The 16789-nt window shown below is 33.2% G+C and overlaps 2 protein-coding genes across 2 annotated transcripts; both read left to right on the forward strand.

Moving 5' to 3' along the window:
• The first annotated feature begins 2525 nt into the window (after positions 1-2525).
• LOC134722690 (phospholipase A2 group XV-like) lies at positions 2526-3032 on the forward strand. Its single transcript, XM_063586311.1, has one exon. It carries the CDS (start codon positions 2526-2528, stop codon positions 3030-3032), a length of 507 nt encoding a protein of 168 aa, XP_063442381.1.
• A 1263-nt stretch (positions 3033-4295) lies between these two features.
• Positions 4296-8620, forward strand: LOC134721240 (phospholipase A2 group XV-like). Its single transcript, XM_063584065.1, has 6 exons — positions 4296-4604; positions 5371-5533; positions 6129-6247; positions 6669-6767; positions 7333-7560; positions 8015-8620. The coding sequence occupies exons 1-6, from the start codon at positions 4526-4528 to the stop codon at positions 8533-8535; spliced, it is 1209 nt and encodes a 402-aa protein (XP_063440135.1). The 5' UTR covers positions 4296-4525; the 3' UTR covers positions 8536-8620.
• Positions 8621-16789: the final 8169 nt, after the last annotated feature.

A 16789-nucleotide genomic window follows, 5' to 3' on the forward strand; every position in this document is an offset into this window, starting at 1 on the left:
TGCACATACATTTAGTATGCTTGACAATTTTATTAATTGGCATTACATCTCATAGAAGATTCGCATAACTATGGGCATGGCTGATGCTTAACCATGGATGGATTTAAAGATACTTAACAGACAGTGGCAAATATTACACGCATATTCATACCAAGAAAATTTTAAACAAGAGGAAACACTGAACAGATGAGATAAAGTATACGATGATTGCAAATATTTTGGAGGAAGGCCATTTGTTGAGCCGAAATATTTCCAATTATTGTATAATTTATATCATCTTTTCAGTTTTTCCATCTTTGTGCGATGATATTAAACACTTTTTAGTTTTTTGTTTTCCATATATTTATCGGTATTGTTACACAATCTTTTGTTAATTTCTTAAAAGCTTTATATTTTAGAAGGTGGAACACCTGAATGCTTCATACGTTGTATATAGATGTCTCATGTTATAAAGTTTCCGTCAGTCACATGCACAATGTCCTTGGCCCCCCATTTTTTGAAATCATCAAAAGTGTCTTTTAATAGATAAGTATTAAAATAATCATTCAAGAGAAAAAATCCCTAATTATACGTTGTTTAAATTGTTATAAAAACACAGAGGTTTAATTTGTTTATTTATTTTTTTCATCTAGATTCATATTTCGCATTAGTTCGATTCCCATATCGCCTCAATATTTTTTTTCCTTTTTTACCTGGAATTCCCAGCTAAGGCGAAATTGGAACACACCTTTACAAACAGTTCTGGATCCGCCACTGCATTTGACCTTATGTGGAATCCAGGATAGTTGTCTAATTGACAATAATACCACATCTCCTTATTTAAATTTGAAAATCTTTAATATTTTTTTGGCTTGATCGTTATTTCTCTCGATTACCTCGTGAGAGGAAATTATTAAAACAATAAAATTTGAACCCATGATAAATAATTTTGAAATGATTTGAAATGTTATTGGAATTTATATGTTAAAGTGGAACAATGATCTATTTTCTGACAAAATGTTCAATGTCCGTATTGTAAAGGAAATTTTATAATTAAAATACACCAGCTGTTTTAAGAAAGTTTTTTTGTTTTTATTTGACAAAAAGAAAGCAGGGGAAATATAATATAATAAAAAACCCAGAGCTAAATAGAATCATGTCTATAACGACGGGAAAATTTTGGGGTTACTGAGGCCTACCCCCTTAATGTAAAACTTGGCAATAAGTAAAACACGAAAGTTTATAAGCAGGCACAGTTTTTACTTAAATGAACTTTTTTTAATTTTAAATTAATTGTGTGTTGCCAGTATGTTTGTGTACATGTTGCTTTGTTTGAATGTAATATATTGTTCCATGCTTTATGGACAGGGCTTAAATAGGCTATGTCTGTTGCTCAATCCAACTCAATTTGTTTGAATAAAAAAAACTGTTTAAACTAAAAGAAAAATTGTCGATTATGATATGGATTCGAAATAAATGTACAAAACCGTGCATAGAAAACTCATATTAGTTTAGCTAACATGCATGCATTAGTTAAATAATTTCATTAAAACTACAATTTCAAAAACACGTTTCATATCACTTTAAAAATCTTAATTTTGTTTTCAGACGAAATGAGTGTTTATTATTCACAACTTACAAAGCTGGTAGAAGAAACATACACTATAAACAACAACAGTAAAGTTGTGCTTTTAGGTCACAGTTTAGGTAACCTTGTGATACTCTACTTTCTTAACCAGAAACCACAGGAATGGAAGGACAAATTCATCGGCTCTTTCGTCACTTTATCTGCGCCATGGGGAGGCAGTGTCAAAACTATCAAGATGCAGGCGTCTGGTATTTAATACTTTTATTAATTACATGTACCTCATTCATGTTTCTTGTAAATTTTTCCTACTGTTATGTGTTATGCAAATAAAAAGAATAAATTCGATCAACATGAACAAGATAAGCAACATTTCTGTTGTTGTCGATATGCAAATAAACCGGAAAAAAATCGATGTTTTAACAAGAAGGGTCTAGAAGGCGAAAATACTTAGACATACAATTACTAATACTTTTAGTTTTTCCTCGAGTAGTTAAAAATATGTATACAAATTGAAAAAATATTCACTTACATATCTATTGTAGTAAGTACCGGGGAAAACATTATTTAAAATCTACCACTCACTATAAAAAAAATCTAAATTACTTAATATTTGAGTGCAATTTTGTGACCAGTATTTGAGTTTAAAATAATATTTTTTTAAAGTGTGCACATAGTAGACAGATAGATAAACAACAGCATTATAAGGATCCTGAGAGAGGAAAAACTTATAAATAAATCATGTCTCACTTGGAGAGAAGCTTACTTAATCTAAGAGTTATCTTCCTTTATCTAAAATAGTCCGGACATTTTACGTTTTAAAACATATTGAGTAGACACACACATTGAAGATTTAATAACTAGTATAAAGACATAGAATATATGTGTCTCTTGCATGAGAAATAATGCTAAACAGAAAATAATCACAATTGTTATTCTCTATATTTGTTTAGGTGACGATATGAATATTGCGACAGTAAAGGCCTTACGAGCTCGCTCAGTGCAACGATCGATGCCAAGTTCTGCTTTTCTGCTGCCTTCAGATCAGTTTTGGAATAAAACTGAAGTTCTGATTCAGACACCGACAAGAAACTACACAGTGGGTGATTATAAACAGTTCTTCACAGATATAAATTTTCCTGATGGATATCTTATGAGGAAAGACACCGAGAACTTGGTGAATCCGATGAAGCCTCCGAATGTCCAGGTTCACTGCTTATACAGTTCCGGGTTACCAACTGCCAAAACCTTGGTGTACACAAAGGATGAATGGCCAAACAAACAGCCAAAGCTAATAAATGAAGATGGCGACCATACAGTTTCTCTGCGAAGTTTAGAAGGTTGCCTACGTTGGAAAACTCTTCAGAAACAACCTATTGATTCGAAACAATTTCATGGGATTAAACATCTAGATATGCTGAAAGAGGATATTGTGATAGACTACATCAAAAGCATTTTGATCAAATAGTTCATATTTGAAAAAACTATAAGATATGAGAACTTCCTCATTAAATTTTTAATAGAAAAAGTCTTTAGAATTTTTTTTATAACGTTATTGAATTTTTGTTATTTTACTTTCTTTATGCATACTACATAGATGCGAACTGAAAACGAATGTCACAATCCTAAAAATTTTGGTGACATACAATCTGATTAAGAATATATTGGCACTCCCTGCTTGTGCTTATATGAAGATTACGATGGTACAGTGTGTGTTTGTGTTGCTGTTTTTGTAATAAATAATAGGCTTTCTGAAATGAGATAAAAAGTTTCTGTAAATGATAAAACCTTTTAATAATTACAAGGAACAACGACAACACAACAAGGAACAGGGCATGTTGCATATCTTTTATATTCGTAGCCTCAACTATCATACGAACAATTAATTAGAAACACCAGGCTTATGGTAAAAAAAAATAAACTCGAAAATTGATGTTAGAGATTTCGTTACTTCAGTACTAAATCTAACTTAACACTCTGTGTAAATTACTTCATAGATACAAAGTTTTTATGTTTAAATTTGGCTATACGTGTAAACTTGTGTTAATTTTATTTTACAAATAGGAAATCCCATCCTAGTTGTTAGTGTTATGTTGTTTACAGAGCTCGTTAAATTAGTTTCGATCCATGTAAACTCATTGATGGCTTGAATAAACTTATACTTAAAGAATTTAACTTTAATTTAAAGATCGGCATTTTGCGTCTTTTGCAGTTATGTTATTTGATTTTTATCTTCGTGTAACTCAATGGGTCAATCTATTTCCGACTGAAGTTTAGAGTTAAATGTTTGTTCTTATTTTGTACTGTTAGACCACTGTCATTAGTTAGGGGAAGAGTTCAGCGCTCAAAACATATTTACTTTTGCCATATTCTATATGTGTCTGTCTTGAGCCTATAATTCAGAGGTTGACGTTGATTGCTATCCGTCATAAATTATTTTTTTCATGTATTGTCTTGTTATAAATCAAGCCTTGCTGTAATTTGTCGAATTTATTTCATTTTTGTTATGTGTTGGTATTGCTCATTATTGAAGGCCCCCATATGCCCGATTGTTGCTTACATTCGCTTTATTTGTACCTTATTGGACAGGTCTCTCACCAGCAATCATATTACATATTCTTATTCCTATTGTGTAAAAAAAACATACTTTTTGGCAAGTTTAAAAAATAATGACTCGAAAGAGGAACAAACTACACCACAAAGGACATATATGGAAATCACATAATGTTATGACCTTTTTAATAAAAAAAAACATTTTAACAATATTACAATGGACACATGACTAACTATCAACCAGGAAGCTGAAACTTAAATTGTAACAAAAAGGTTTGAATTATTTCCGTGATAGAAATAGGCATTTCATTACTTCATGCATTTAACCATTAAACATTTCTATTGTTTAAAACGGAAAATTGTGTATTTTTTGTCCAAATGAATCAATTGCTCACATGACGTACTAGCATGCGGCTGCTATACTTTGTGTGTTGGATATTTATTGAAAGAAGTGCCCATTGTAAACAGCTACCTCCTGTGATTTTGGGTGAGTTTTTTTTATAATTTTCTTTAATACCAAACTTTATTTATTTCGTCAATTCATTTGTTTATTTCAAAATTCTGTAAAAAAACCAATTTCAAACCACAAGCAAATGGAAAGAAATTGTCATTACTCTATTCAAATATATTGAATATCACCATAAGAAGTAAAATAGACGTACAAATATGGGACATTTCGACTCCTGTTCAAAGTTGTATAAAAAGCTATCATACCTGATACCACCACTTCTTATTGGCTTAATGCACTTATGCTACACGATGAATTGGATTTTAACACACAATTTCAAACGGGGGTCGGGCTAAATATTCATACATCTATCTTAGCCAAACAGACGTCCCAGTTAAGCAGGGGAACCATATTTCTAAATATAGTCACTGTCCCGACTCCGGATTGGGGGCCATATTTCTAAACATAGTTACTGTCCCGACTCCGGATGGAGGACCATATTTCTAAACACAAGTATCCTTTTGATTTTATAGCATGAACTTAAAATGGGTTAAAAACAAAACTATATAAAACCGTTCGGGTAAACCGTAACTTTTGACTTTTTTAGAGAATGTTCCCGAAAAGTGTACGTTCAATAGTTTGCACTAATCAGAGATAATAGGGAATCATTCGTAATATTTCTTCCTGAAGACGTCGCAAAACGTTTTAATCACGTTTTAATTCGTACATTTATTGCTAAAAGACAAAATAAATATATTGTGACTCCTGTATAAAGTCTGTTTGTTGATTTGTGTTTCCTCTACAGTTCCAGGTGATGGCGGCTCAAGAATTGAAGCGAGGCTGAACAAATCTTCACATGGACCTTATCCACTGTGTGACCAGCGTACAAAAGATTTTTATGTTATATGGGTGAACATTGCAAGTGTTGTTCATCCCCTTCCGACCGACTGCCTCGTTGAAAACTTTAGGTAAATGGCTTTATTTTGCCGTTTACATGCATTGTTTGTTCTATCCATACCTTCCGAGGAGTGGTACAAAAAAAGGAAAATCACAAAACTCCAAGGAAAAGATCGTTTACTAGTATCAGCTTTCTGTCTTTAAAATTATAAGCTAAGAAGGCGGGCATACCCATTGAATTGTTCGAAAATAGTTTGTTTCCATATTCAACTTTCGTCGTATATCACGTATTTTTGAGGGAAAAAAATTGCATATATCATTGCCTCGCATATCTTCTACAAAAAATACAAAAAAACAGTACTTTAAATAAAACGTTAAAAAAAATGCGTGTTTTTTTTATTGAACCTAAGTGTATATACCCAGGTTTTTGAAAATATTTATATGTTTTGAAACTAGCAGTTGACACAGCCAATGCATTAGTATAAATGATAACACTGTTGTTTGTTTTTCACATACATGTATTTCTGTTTCAATGTGCATGTTTCAGTTCAGTTCTTTTTCTTTTAGTATTCTAATAATTTCAAAGACATAATTACATACTATGCTAAGCATGTGACCTCTATTAACAGGGAAAAATATAAAAATGTCCATTATATATTTTTTTAGATTAGAATATAACAACAAGACGCATAGAACCAGTTATCCAGAGGGTGTTGACATACGGGTACCTGGATTTGGTGGAACAGACAGCGTGGAATGGTTAAGTGATACTCATTTTCCGAAACGTAAGATCATCATGCAGACAATTCCTTTTATTAAAACTAAAAAAAAACATCATCAAAAAAGTAAAACTAAACAAATGAGAGGAAAACGATCTAGTGTAATGAGAAGCTATAATGTTTGTCTTTAGAACCTTTATTCGTTGTCTTGTAAGCCTGATACAATAAAAAAAATATAAAAAGTATAGTGAAATAGATTAATTAACTTGGTACCGGCGCCATGTTCTCTCAAATTTCAATACCTATCTTACATCTCTTAAATATGTGTTAATAATTCCCCTACTCCCAAAAAAAGATTTAATAAAAATATTAAGGAATACGTATCAGATTCAACCATCGACGGCCTCTTTTTACTTTCTTTGTGATGATTTCTTTATGCTGTATGCTTATCAATGAAGTCCTCCAGAAATAATGATTTTTTCTTCAGTCGGTTACTTCCACGAACTAGCAGAGAATATGGTAAAATGGGGATATGTTCGGAACAAAACCATCAGAGGTGCTGCATATGATTTCAGAAGATCACCAAGTAAGGCAATTTAAAACAAAATGTACAACAAAGCGAAGCATACACAATCTGTAACCATGAGTCGTACTTACAAGGAAAGTCCAAATTCAAATTTCTCGAAAGCAAAGTAATAGTTAATACATTTGGAAACAAATATAAAAAGGATAAAAATTAATACAATTAAAAAACGTCTTACAATAAACTTAGAGACGAGAAGTTGCATGTAACCTTTAATAGAATTCAATAACTACTGACTGTACATTTGGCAATAGCTGAGACTGCAATGCCAATTTTGTTTTATACTTATGGTAACGAAACGATTTCTGAAGTGAAAATTCAGTTTCTGTCAATTAAAGTTAACGATAACGAATCTACCTTGACTGCCGGAGTTCGGGCAGATTTTTTTTTAAAATTTCAACTTAGACTTTAAGACTTGTAAAATATGCTGTTTCTGTTCATAACATATGCCATCTAGAATTAATAATAACATTGATAAGAGTCGAAAAAATTGTTCACTAATGAGCAATCTCAAGATTCATACTGTTTCATATTTTAAAGCATAACATTACATGACTATCAATTTTAGATGAGCTTGAAGATTATTATACAAATTTGACAAAGCTGGTAGAAGAAACATACTACATGAACAACAACACAAAAGTTGTTATTTTAGCCCACAGCTTAGGAAACCTAGTAATACTGTACTTTCTTAACCACAAAAGACAGGAATGGAAGGACAAATACATCAGATCATTTATAACACTTGGTGCACCGTGGGGAGGAAGCGTCAAAGCATTGAGGATGATTGTTTCTGGTAAATATTGAAAAATAATTATTTATTGCAATATAATTCATGCATTTTAGTTAAATCATCTAAACGTGCATTTAAATTCAAGCTATTTTTTTAATAATATTTCAATTCGAAGAAAAAGTGAAACTGCTAAGACCAAAAAAAAAAACGACAAAAATTCAAACAACAGTGTACAAAACACAACATTGAAAACTGCTGAATGAAAATCACAAACCACACCAAAAACCGGAGCAATCGCATGTGCTTTAGATGGATTAGCAGATCATGATCCGTGAACTGTGCATTGCTTGAATACCGAATATTTGTTTTCCCAAATTCATTTGTTAAGGTATTTTAAGGAATTCGTATGTGTGTAATTTGCAATTTTTGGGACATTTTAAGCATTTTCAACATCAGAAATGTGACAATGTCAAAACCTCAGGATTTGACCTTAATTATTCGAATAATTTTTTTTCAGGCGACAATGTCAACATCATTACAATCGCAGCATTAAAAGCTCGTCCAATGCAACGCTCTATGACAAGCTCCGCCTTCCTTATGCCGACCAATCAGTTTTGGAGCAAGTCGGAGGTTTTAATTCAAACACCTAAACGGAACTATACTGTGAACGATTATCAACAGCTCTTCAAGGACCTTAATTTTACAGATGGGTTTTTAATGCGAGAAGATGTAGAAGGTTTGGTCAACCCCTTGAGGCCCCCGAATGTGGAAGTCTATTGTCTCTATGGGAACGGTTTGAATACTACAGCTAAATGGGTATATGGAGAAGGCGCATTTCCGGACAAACGACCAAAACCTGTGGATGAAGATGGCGACCAAACTGTTAATATCAGAAGTCTCGAGGGTTGCTTGCCATGGAAACATCTTCAAACACAGCCATTCCACTCGAAAGCATTTCAGGGAATTGGTCACGTGGACATTATAAATCATGGTGTGTCTATCGGTTACATTAAATCAGTCTTGACGAATTTAGACTGAAGAGCTTTTCTAAAGCATTATTATGTTGGGGAAACATTTTACAATCGTGTTTTAAAAAGAATAATATATGCAGTTTCAAGTTTTTTAGTTCTATTTTATTTCAAGATCCCGTGCATCCATGCCTATAGGTTTTGTGAATATTAAGCACACAAATTCATAAAACTTATCAAATATATATATTTTATCCAACGCAATAATAGGTTTGAACTTAGTTTTCAATTTAGACTCGTTTATATATATATAGTCTAAATTGAAAACTACGTTCAAACCTATGATTGCGTTGGATAAAAACCGCAATTTTTATACGTGTGCATGTAAAACAAATTTCGTTGTAGAACGGTCTAAAAACAGCACAAACAACATTTTCCAAAAGACCAAAAAAGTGAAAAAGTATATCTTAACAACACGCATTTGACTTACAAGTTACAGGTCGAACAACTGATGTTTTTAACCCTGCTGACTGCCATTGGCGATTGCCAAATAAAATTAATCACAAGCTATAACAAAATGGATCTTAATGTAAATTTAATACTAAACAGAAAAAAAATAATATTTAAACTTGTGGCCACGATGTTATGCCACAAACATACGGTGTCAATATTTTTTTAGTACACCAGATCCGGATTTCGACAATAATATATACGATGTTATGCCACAAACATACGGTGTCAATATTTTTTTAGTACACCAGATCCGGATTTCGACAATAATATATATATAGATCTAACATTGTTGGGTATATATAACTCGTCTAAACATCAACCCAACAATGTTAGATCTGTAAATTTGCTTTCGCAAAATATATATATATATATACAACTCGTCTAAACATCAACCCAACAATGTTAGATCTGTAAATTTTCTTTCGCACAGCCATGTATCACCATCATTGATGGCGATCTGATGGATACATCTGTTGTAGAGTTGTCACTGACTCAGACGTACTTAAATATATAGACACCAAATCGCCTGCACTGTAGCCGTCCCACTAGACCACATGACCACCTGGGCTTAAAAAAAATGAAGCTTTCGGTGGCCGGGTGTTACCTTTCCACGTCAGTTTTTTTTTAATCTAGCGTCGTACTACAGTACATGATATATAAGGCATGGAGATCAGCTAAATTATCTATAGTGAAGGATACTGCAAATTAATGTACAGTCATAGAAAATAATTATATTTATAAGTACGTCTGAGCCAGTGACAACTCTACAACAGATTTATCCATCGGATCACCAGCAGTGATGGTGATACATGGCTGTGTACATTATGTATATATAACTCGTCTTAACATCAACCCAAAAATGTTAGATCTTTTCTTGTTCTTCCCTCGCCAGGATTCGAACCCATGCTACTTAGATATCGTGACACCAAATCGCCTGCACTGTAGCCGTCCCGCTAGACCACACGACCACCTGGGCTTCATAAAAATTAAGCTTTAGGTGGCCGGGTGTTACCTTTCCACGTCAGTTTTTTTTAATCTAGCGTCGTACTACAGTTCATGATATATAATATATGATCCGTTCATCCTATATATTGACTCTTAAAATTCAAGAGTTAATCTAAAAATGAGGGTACTTTCTCTAAAAATGAGGGTGCTTTTTATATGGCCTTCCAAATACCGTTTCGATCCCTAACATCACTGAAGAGACATTTATTGTCGAAATCCGGATATGGTGTACTAAAGAAATATTGACACCGAATGTTTGTGGCACAACATCCTGTCCACAAGTTAACAATTTTTTTTTTCTGTGACGTATTAAATTTATAATAAGATCCATTTTGTTACAACCTGTGATCAATTTTATTTGGCAATCGCCAATGGCAGTCAGCAGGGTTAAAGAACATCAGCTGTTCGACCTGTTAGTCAAATGCGTTTTGTTTAAATATACTTTTTCACTCTTTTGGGTCTTTTGGAAAATGTTGTTTGTGCTGTTTTTAGACCCTTCTACAACGAAATTTGTTTGACATGCACACGTATAAAAATTGCGGTTTTTATCCAACGCAGTCATAGGTTTGAACGTAGTTTTCAATTTAGACTCTAATATATATATATATATATATATATATAGTAAGGCATGTAATGAAACATGATTAAATGTATAAAATGTGTATGATTAAGCGAATAAATTGGAGGCATATATGTGTTTTTTTTACTGATAGATTGACAGTTTTGCTAAATTTTGATATACAAAATCACTCATCCGTGCAAAGGTTGTTGACACAGTGTTCAAAACTATCTACTTTTCTAACTACTAGAACACACCCGCGAAATCGCGGGTATATACTGCTTGTAAACTGTTGTAGGATGATTTTTTGTAAAAGATATTATGACTGGAGAATCTCATAGAAGGTATCAAAAGCCCTTTCTCTTTTTTCAAAAGTCCGTTATGTGTTTCCTTTCTGTTAAATTCAATTATTTTTCGTGTTTCTGGCGTTATAACACAAATATTCTTCCCCTTTACTACGATGCATTTTTTGGTAAAAGTCAAATTAAATTAAAATTTTGCACCTCTTCAAACATGAAATATATGAAACTGCTTATAGACCATTATTATTCTAATAAAATGTGCTTGTAGGACAATCCATCAGTGCTTTTCCTTTTGAGAGCCCTATTAACATGCCAATGGTAGGATTTGAATCTCGTATAAATGACTACGGCTCATTTAAGGGGTGGTCTGAGGGCCCTGATCCCGAAATCCCGGGCTTAAAAACATGAAATCCCGAGGTGCGTATCTTCACGTAATTCATATCCCGACATCCCGAAATTAAATAAAAAATATTCCCGCATCCCGTAATGATCAATCCTGAAATCCCGAGCTTAAAAACACCCGATCCTGACGTCCCAAAATAAGTCCTGCCTCCCTCTTATCTCTACCCTACTTTCATTTTGGCCAAATCACTACTTTCACTTTCAACAATAAATTGTATGCCCCATTTATGGGACTTATGTTCTAGCCTGTTCGTCCGTTCGTCCGTTCGTCCGTCCTTCTGTCCGGCTTCAGGTTAAATCTTTCTTATGTTAATGCCAAATTAGAGATTTTACCCCATTTCACGGTCCACTAAACATAGTAAATGATAGTGCCGATATGGCATCTGTATATTATGGACATAAGTCATTCTTGTTTCCGGTGACATATTTTACTTATTTCAATATATATATGCAACTGGTATGATCCCTTAGATAGTAAATATTTCAGAGAAAAAGAAGACAGACTGATACAGAGAGTCTCTGTATATTATGGTAGCATAATCGTAGTTTACAGGTGGATAAACGCGAACACATAATTGTCTCTAAGGAGGTATAATAGTTGTGGTTCTTGCGATCTAAAAACCATGACATGGAGAACGCTCTGATTGGCGCCAGTCTGATAACGGAAACAATATCCGGACACGTATTTTGTCGTTTTTCTCCCAAAATAACTCAAACTGAATAATCATAAGAATGGATGACAAATGCGACTATGCATGCTACCTAAAAACACAGAATCATGATGATTAACTTATTGTGGAAGGAAGAGAAGCGACACACAAAATGAGGTCTTCTCGTTTAAGAGTATTAGATATTTTTTGCAACATTGCGGCAGGAAAAAAAAGAATGATTCCGAACTAAATCATTTTCTCACGTTTGTGACGAAATTTAAGTAACTTAACAAAACCTGGATAAAAGACTTTTCATGATCAAGAAATGGTAACGGCAAAACGGAATTTTGAATTTGCTTTTGCATTTTAATATTCGTATATAACATAAAGACAGCGGGATTTTTTAATTTTTTTTTCATGGTCAAATATTTAGATACAGTCATGATTCAGATTTGTTATGAACATAAATGACTACTTTGAATTTTATCAAAATTGAACATAAACTTTTCTATGAACAAGAAATCGCTTTCTGAATGGTACGAGTAAATTGATTTAAGTTTTTTAAAACATCAATTATAACCTTTTCAAGAAATTTCAGGAAACTTTAACAGAAGTGTTTTCACAATCAAGAGATGGCATTAAGGAACAAAATTTGATTTCCCCACATTTTTTAAATTTCCATTTCATGTATAACTAGATTCAAGTTTTTGTAGTGATCCTTAAGAAACAGGCCATAGGTTTAACATTTTTTAAACGCTCAGGGTAATGTTCAAAAAGAAAAAAAAATACTAAAATACCAAACTCCAACGTACGTGTCCAAGGAAAATTCAAAATGGAAAATCTTTTTTTCAAATGGCAAAATCAAAAGCATCAAATAATGCACGGCCGACACTCGGCTAACCGAGAGATAGGTCGGTTAATCTATATTGAGTATGCGGCTATATCGGCGTTGGGTCTGTTAATCGGGTTGGCTAAAGTCTGTTAATCAGGTGATATCGTGAAAATCAGTGCAAGGTCAGCATGTTTCATTGTATAACTTTTTAATTATATTTATATCATAAAAACTATTCATGTCTGGCAAAATGATTTGGAGTACTGAATCCAGTGGTGTAATTATTTTTCTTTCTAGCTTCAATAAACGATCTATAAAATGAAAAGGCGAGTTACTCATCAGTAAATTTATACACATTTTACACACACAAAATGTACACAAAAATGACAAGTTGGTTGAGTTTACTTGCATGCAATCTTTTGAACACCAAAAAAAGACTGGCATTATGTTTGTTTACCATATTAACATCAATATGTAAAAAATCGACACGAAAAACTGTATTTTGGTGACATAAATCAATTTTTGATAAAAATATGGTCTGTTTATAGGGTCGGATGTTAATTGGTCTGTTAAGAGTTATGAATGACATAACAAGTATAACTTAATTGCTATATGGGGTGTTATCTGAATAAAGAGATAGGCCCAAGATTAGTGGCTAGAATAAATGGAAACAACACATGAACAATGAAACATAAGTTTAGACAATGGAATCTGAAAATTGATAGAAATGATTTTAAAAAGTGTTAAAAAAAAAGTAATATTAATTTCATCAAAGAATGGTCGCATATATCATGTGGATTCTGTTTCATTGATATGAATGGCACCAATTTGTCATTTACTTAGTTAACAAGTACATAAATCAGAGATAAACTTCGTAATGTTTTGATTTTTTTTTTATCAAATGAACTGAAATATGTTTATAATGCAAACAAATATAGACAAACCTTTCAACAACAACCTTTCTCTACACCGCCTTGAAGGTCACTCGATAGAAAAACAAGCACGTTTGCGGACTGCGAGTCGGCTAAATGACTTACGATATCATAGGAATACATCATTACTCGAAAAATAAAATTAATATCATGCATTTATTGTGATTGACAGGAATATAAAATTATCTTGTTATTACACATTAAAACAGCACCCAACACTTATATAAAAAAAACTTACTAATGTCTATTTCTTGTTTAGAACCACGGTTTAGAACTTGGTACAGACATTTCCTCAGGCAGCAGAAAATGAGAATGATGACTCGGTACAAAGGAAAATACATACCGGAAATAAACTCCTCATAGATACCAGGATTGAAATTTGATATTTGCGCCTTATATTTACGCCAGACACCCATTTCGTCTAAGAAAAACTCATCAGTGACGCTCGAAAAGGCCAAAAACAAAGTTAAAAAGCATTGAGGACATACAACTAATACCGGCGTCACACATCAGCGTCACTGTGCTTAAACGGCCGAGGGTAACTTAAGTTGCCCACAGCCCAAGATGGAGACGCCTGGCTTCGGTTAGGAAGTTTGCTCCTATATAATTACAATACCATGAATGCAAAAGAAATGTTCAGTAATTAAAAAGTTACATAAATCTTTTAGGAAAACTCTGCAATGTAAAACGTGGTTTGTTACTACAAAATAAACGATTACAGCATGATTTGCCAAAACACTTATGATGTCCGTAACTTCAAAACAACTTGTCCGTAACTTTTTTCTTTATACTAATAGGGATGTCCGTAACTTTAGCATGATGTCAGTAACTTTCAAAGAACCTTTATTCGTGAATGTAATTATTTAAAAAAAGAAAATAACAAAAATACCGAACTCCTAGGAATACTCAAACAGGAAGTCCTTTACGGAATGGCAAAGCCATAAGCTCAATTTAACACAACAAACGTATGAAAAATAACGGTCATATTCTTGCATTGGTACAGGCATAAAAAAGTAAAATTACAAAAATACTGAGCTCTGAAGAAAATTCAAAAAAGAAAATCCCTTATCAAATGGAAAAATCCAAAACTCAACCGAATGGACAACAACTGCCATTTTCCTGACTTGGTACAGTTGGAAATTGTACGGCAAAATTAATGTATCTTACATTCTACTTGCTTGGTAGATTGTTAACTGCTTAAGTTTTAGATGATAAATAATGACATGCAGGTTATAAAGCTCACCATTTCCAACTGTAGAAATTACATAAATAGTGAACAAAGTCATATGAAAATCACCTTAGGAGAACAAGTTCGGAGGTCAATCCTTAGCAGAAATACATAGATGAATCAGTCCAAACCTCTAAAGAAGATATGTATGATTTGATACCCGAACTTATTGAATTCCTGAGGTCAATGCAACTTTTAGAAGATTTTAAATCTTCTTTATTGCTATAATAAACTGACACCTGTTCAACAATACAGCCTTCCATCTACTCCTAGATATTGGCATTTTTTTCTCACAATCAACAACACATCAACCTAGACATAGTGAAGAGACCATACTTTTTGGCTAACAATTCAGAAGTTATTTAAAAGAAAGAATATATTTTTTGTCCGCGGCTACACAGTCCAAGGACTCATCGGTGAACAATCTTTAAAGCTAGAAGAATGTTAGATAAATTTCGCCGTACCGTCAGATCCCGTTTTATCCCGGGAATGATTTTTAAAAATTGACGGAAAAACCGTGACACTCTGGTTTGCTATTTTCTCTTGTTTAGTTTGAAGCATATCGTTATTGTATAAATCTATGTAATAATTAAGGGGTTTGATAGTGTTTATTGTCCTTTAAGTGTTGAAATTGTTAATCTTACAATTTAAAAAAAGAAGTTACCCACATCCGAAAATAAAGTTACGGACAGTCTGGTTATTTTTGACTTATAAGTTACGAACATCTCATGCATTTCTTAAAAGTTGGCCTTGCGCTAAAGTGAAGTCAAAATTAACAAATTTGTAGTGATGGTAAGTGATTTCTTTATTCAAAAATCCTATCAATATTTACATAGATCATGAAAAACGTTGCAAAAAGTAGATTTCGTATCAACTATCATCTCAATGAGTTTAGAGTCCGCCATATTGGGCTGTGGGTAAGTTACCCACGGCCGTTTAAGCACAGTGACCCACAGCTCCGGCGTTTTAAAAATCATTTACGCTGCCAATATGCTTTAAGCGTGTATTGGACGTACTAGAAGCGTACCTAAGGCTAAGCGTTTATCCGGCGTTCAAGAAACGTATGTTGGCGTATGTTGTATGTTTTTCATGCTGCATAAAAATTTCCTCGGGTTGTAACGTTCATCAAGCGTATTTACTTTCCTTCATAGGCTAGAGGTGTAGGGGTAGGTTGATATCTCCTAAACATGTTTATCCCCACCGCAATTTTGCGCCTGTCCCAAGTCAGGAGCCTCTGGCCTTTGTTAGTTTTATATGATTTTTAAATTTAGTTTGAACTTTCTTGTGTATAATTCGGAGTTAATTATGACGGCCATTATCACTGTACTTGTATGCATATTTTATAGGGAAAACGGTAGTATTTAATTTTCCCAGCATTAGGTTGGCCTTTTGTGTACCATGACAGGTGAAGGAAGTCAAATTAGGAGCGCTGTGATTGGATGTAAGGGTACAATATATTTTTTAATTTTTCTATGAATAACTGCAGTGTGTAAATTTATAATATAAATTTTAAAACCTATTGAATTATTTTCTACAGAATTATTCGAAAAGGCTTCCAAAATTTCATAAATTTGGTGCAAAATGACGGTGGGCATGGATAACATAAACAAGCTCCGTTGGAAATTGGTCATGATACTATTTGGCTTCAATTTTTAGAATACAGTAATAAAGTTCTAACACCACACATAACTGTTTTATCCAGGTTTTTATTATAAAAACTGGTAAATTTAGAAAATGTTAGCATTGTCGCCTATGGCAGAATAAATAGTACCGTTTTCCTTTCAAGATGGCAGCTGAAGGACGCCTACGGATGCGGGAGTTTCTCTCTACCTTTAAGGCCCATTGCTGGCCTTTGTCTGTTGCCTGTTCTATGGTCGGGTTGTTGTCGCTTTGACACATTC

The sequence above is a fragment of the Mytilus trossulus genome, chromosome 6 (assembly GCF_036588685.1).
Source record: "Mytilus trossulus isolate FHL-02 chromosome 6, PNRI_Mtr1.1.1.hap1, whole genome shotgun sequence".
Taxonomy (NCBI): Eukaryota; Metazoa; Mollusca; class Bivalvia; order Mytilida; family Mytilidae; genus Mytilus; species Mytilus trossulus.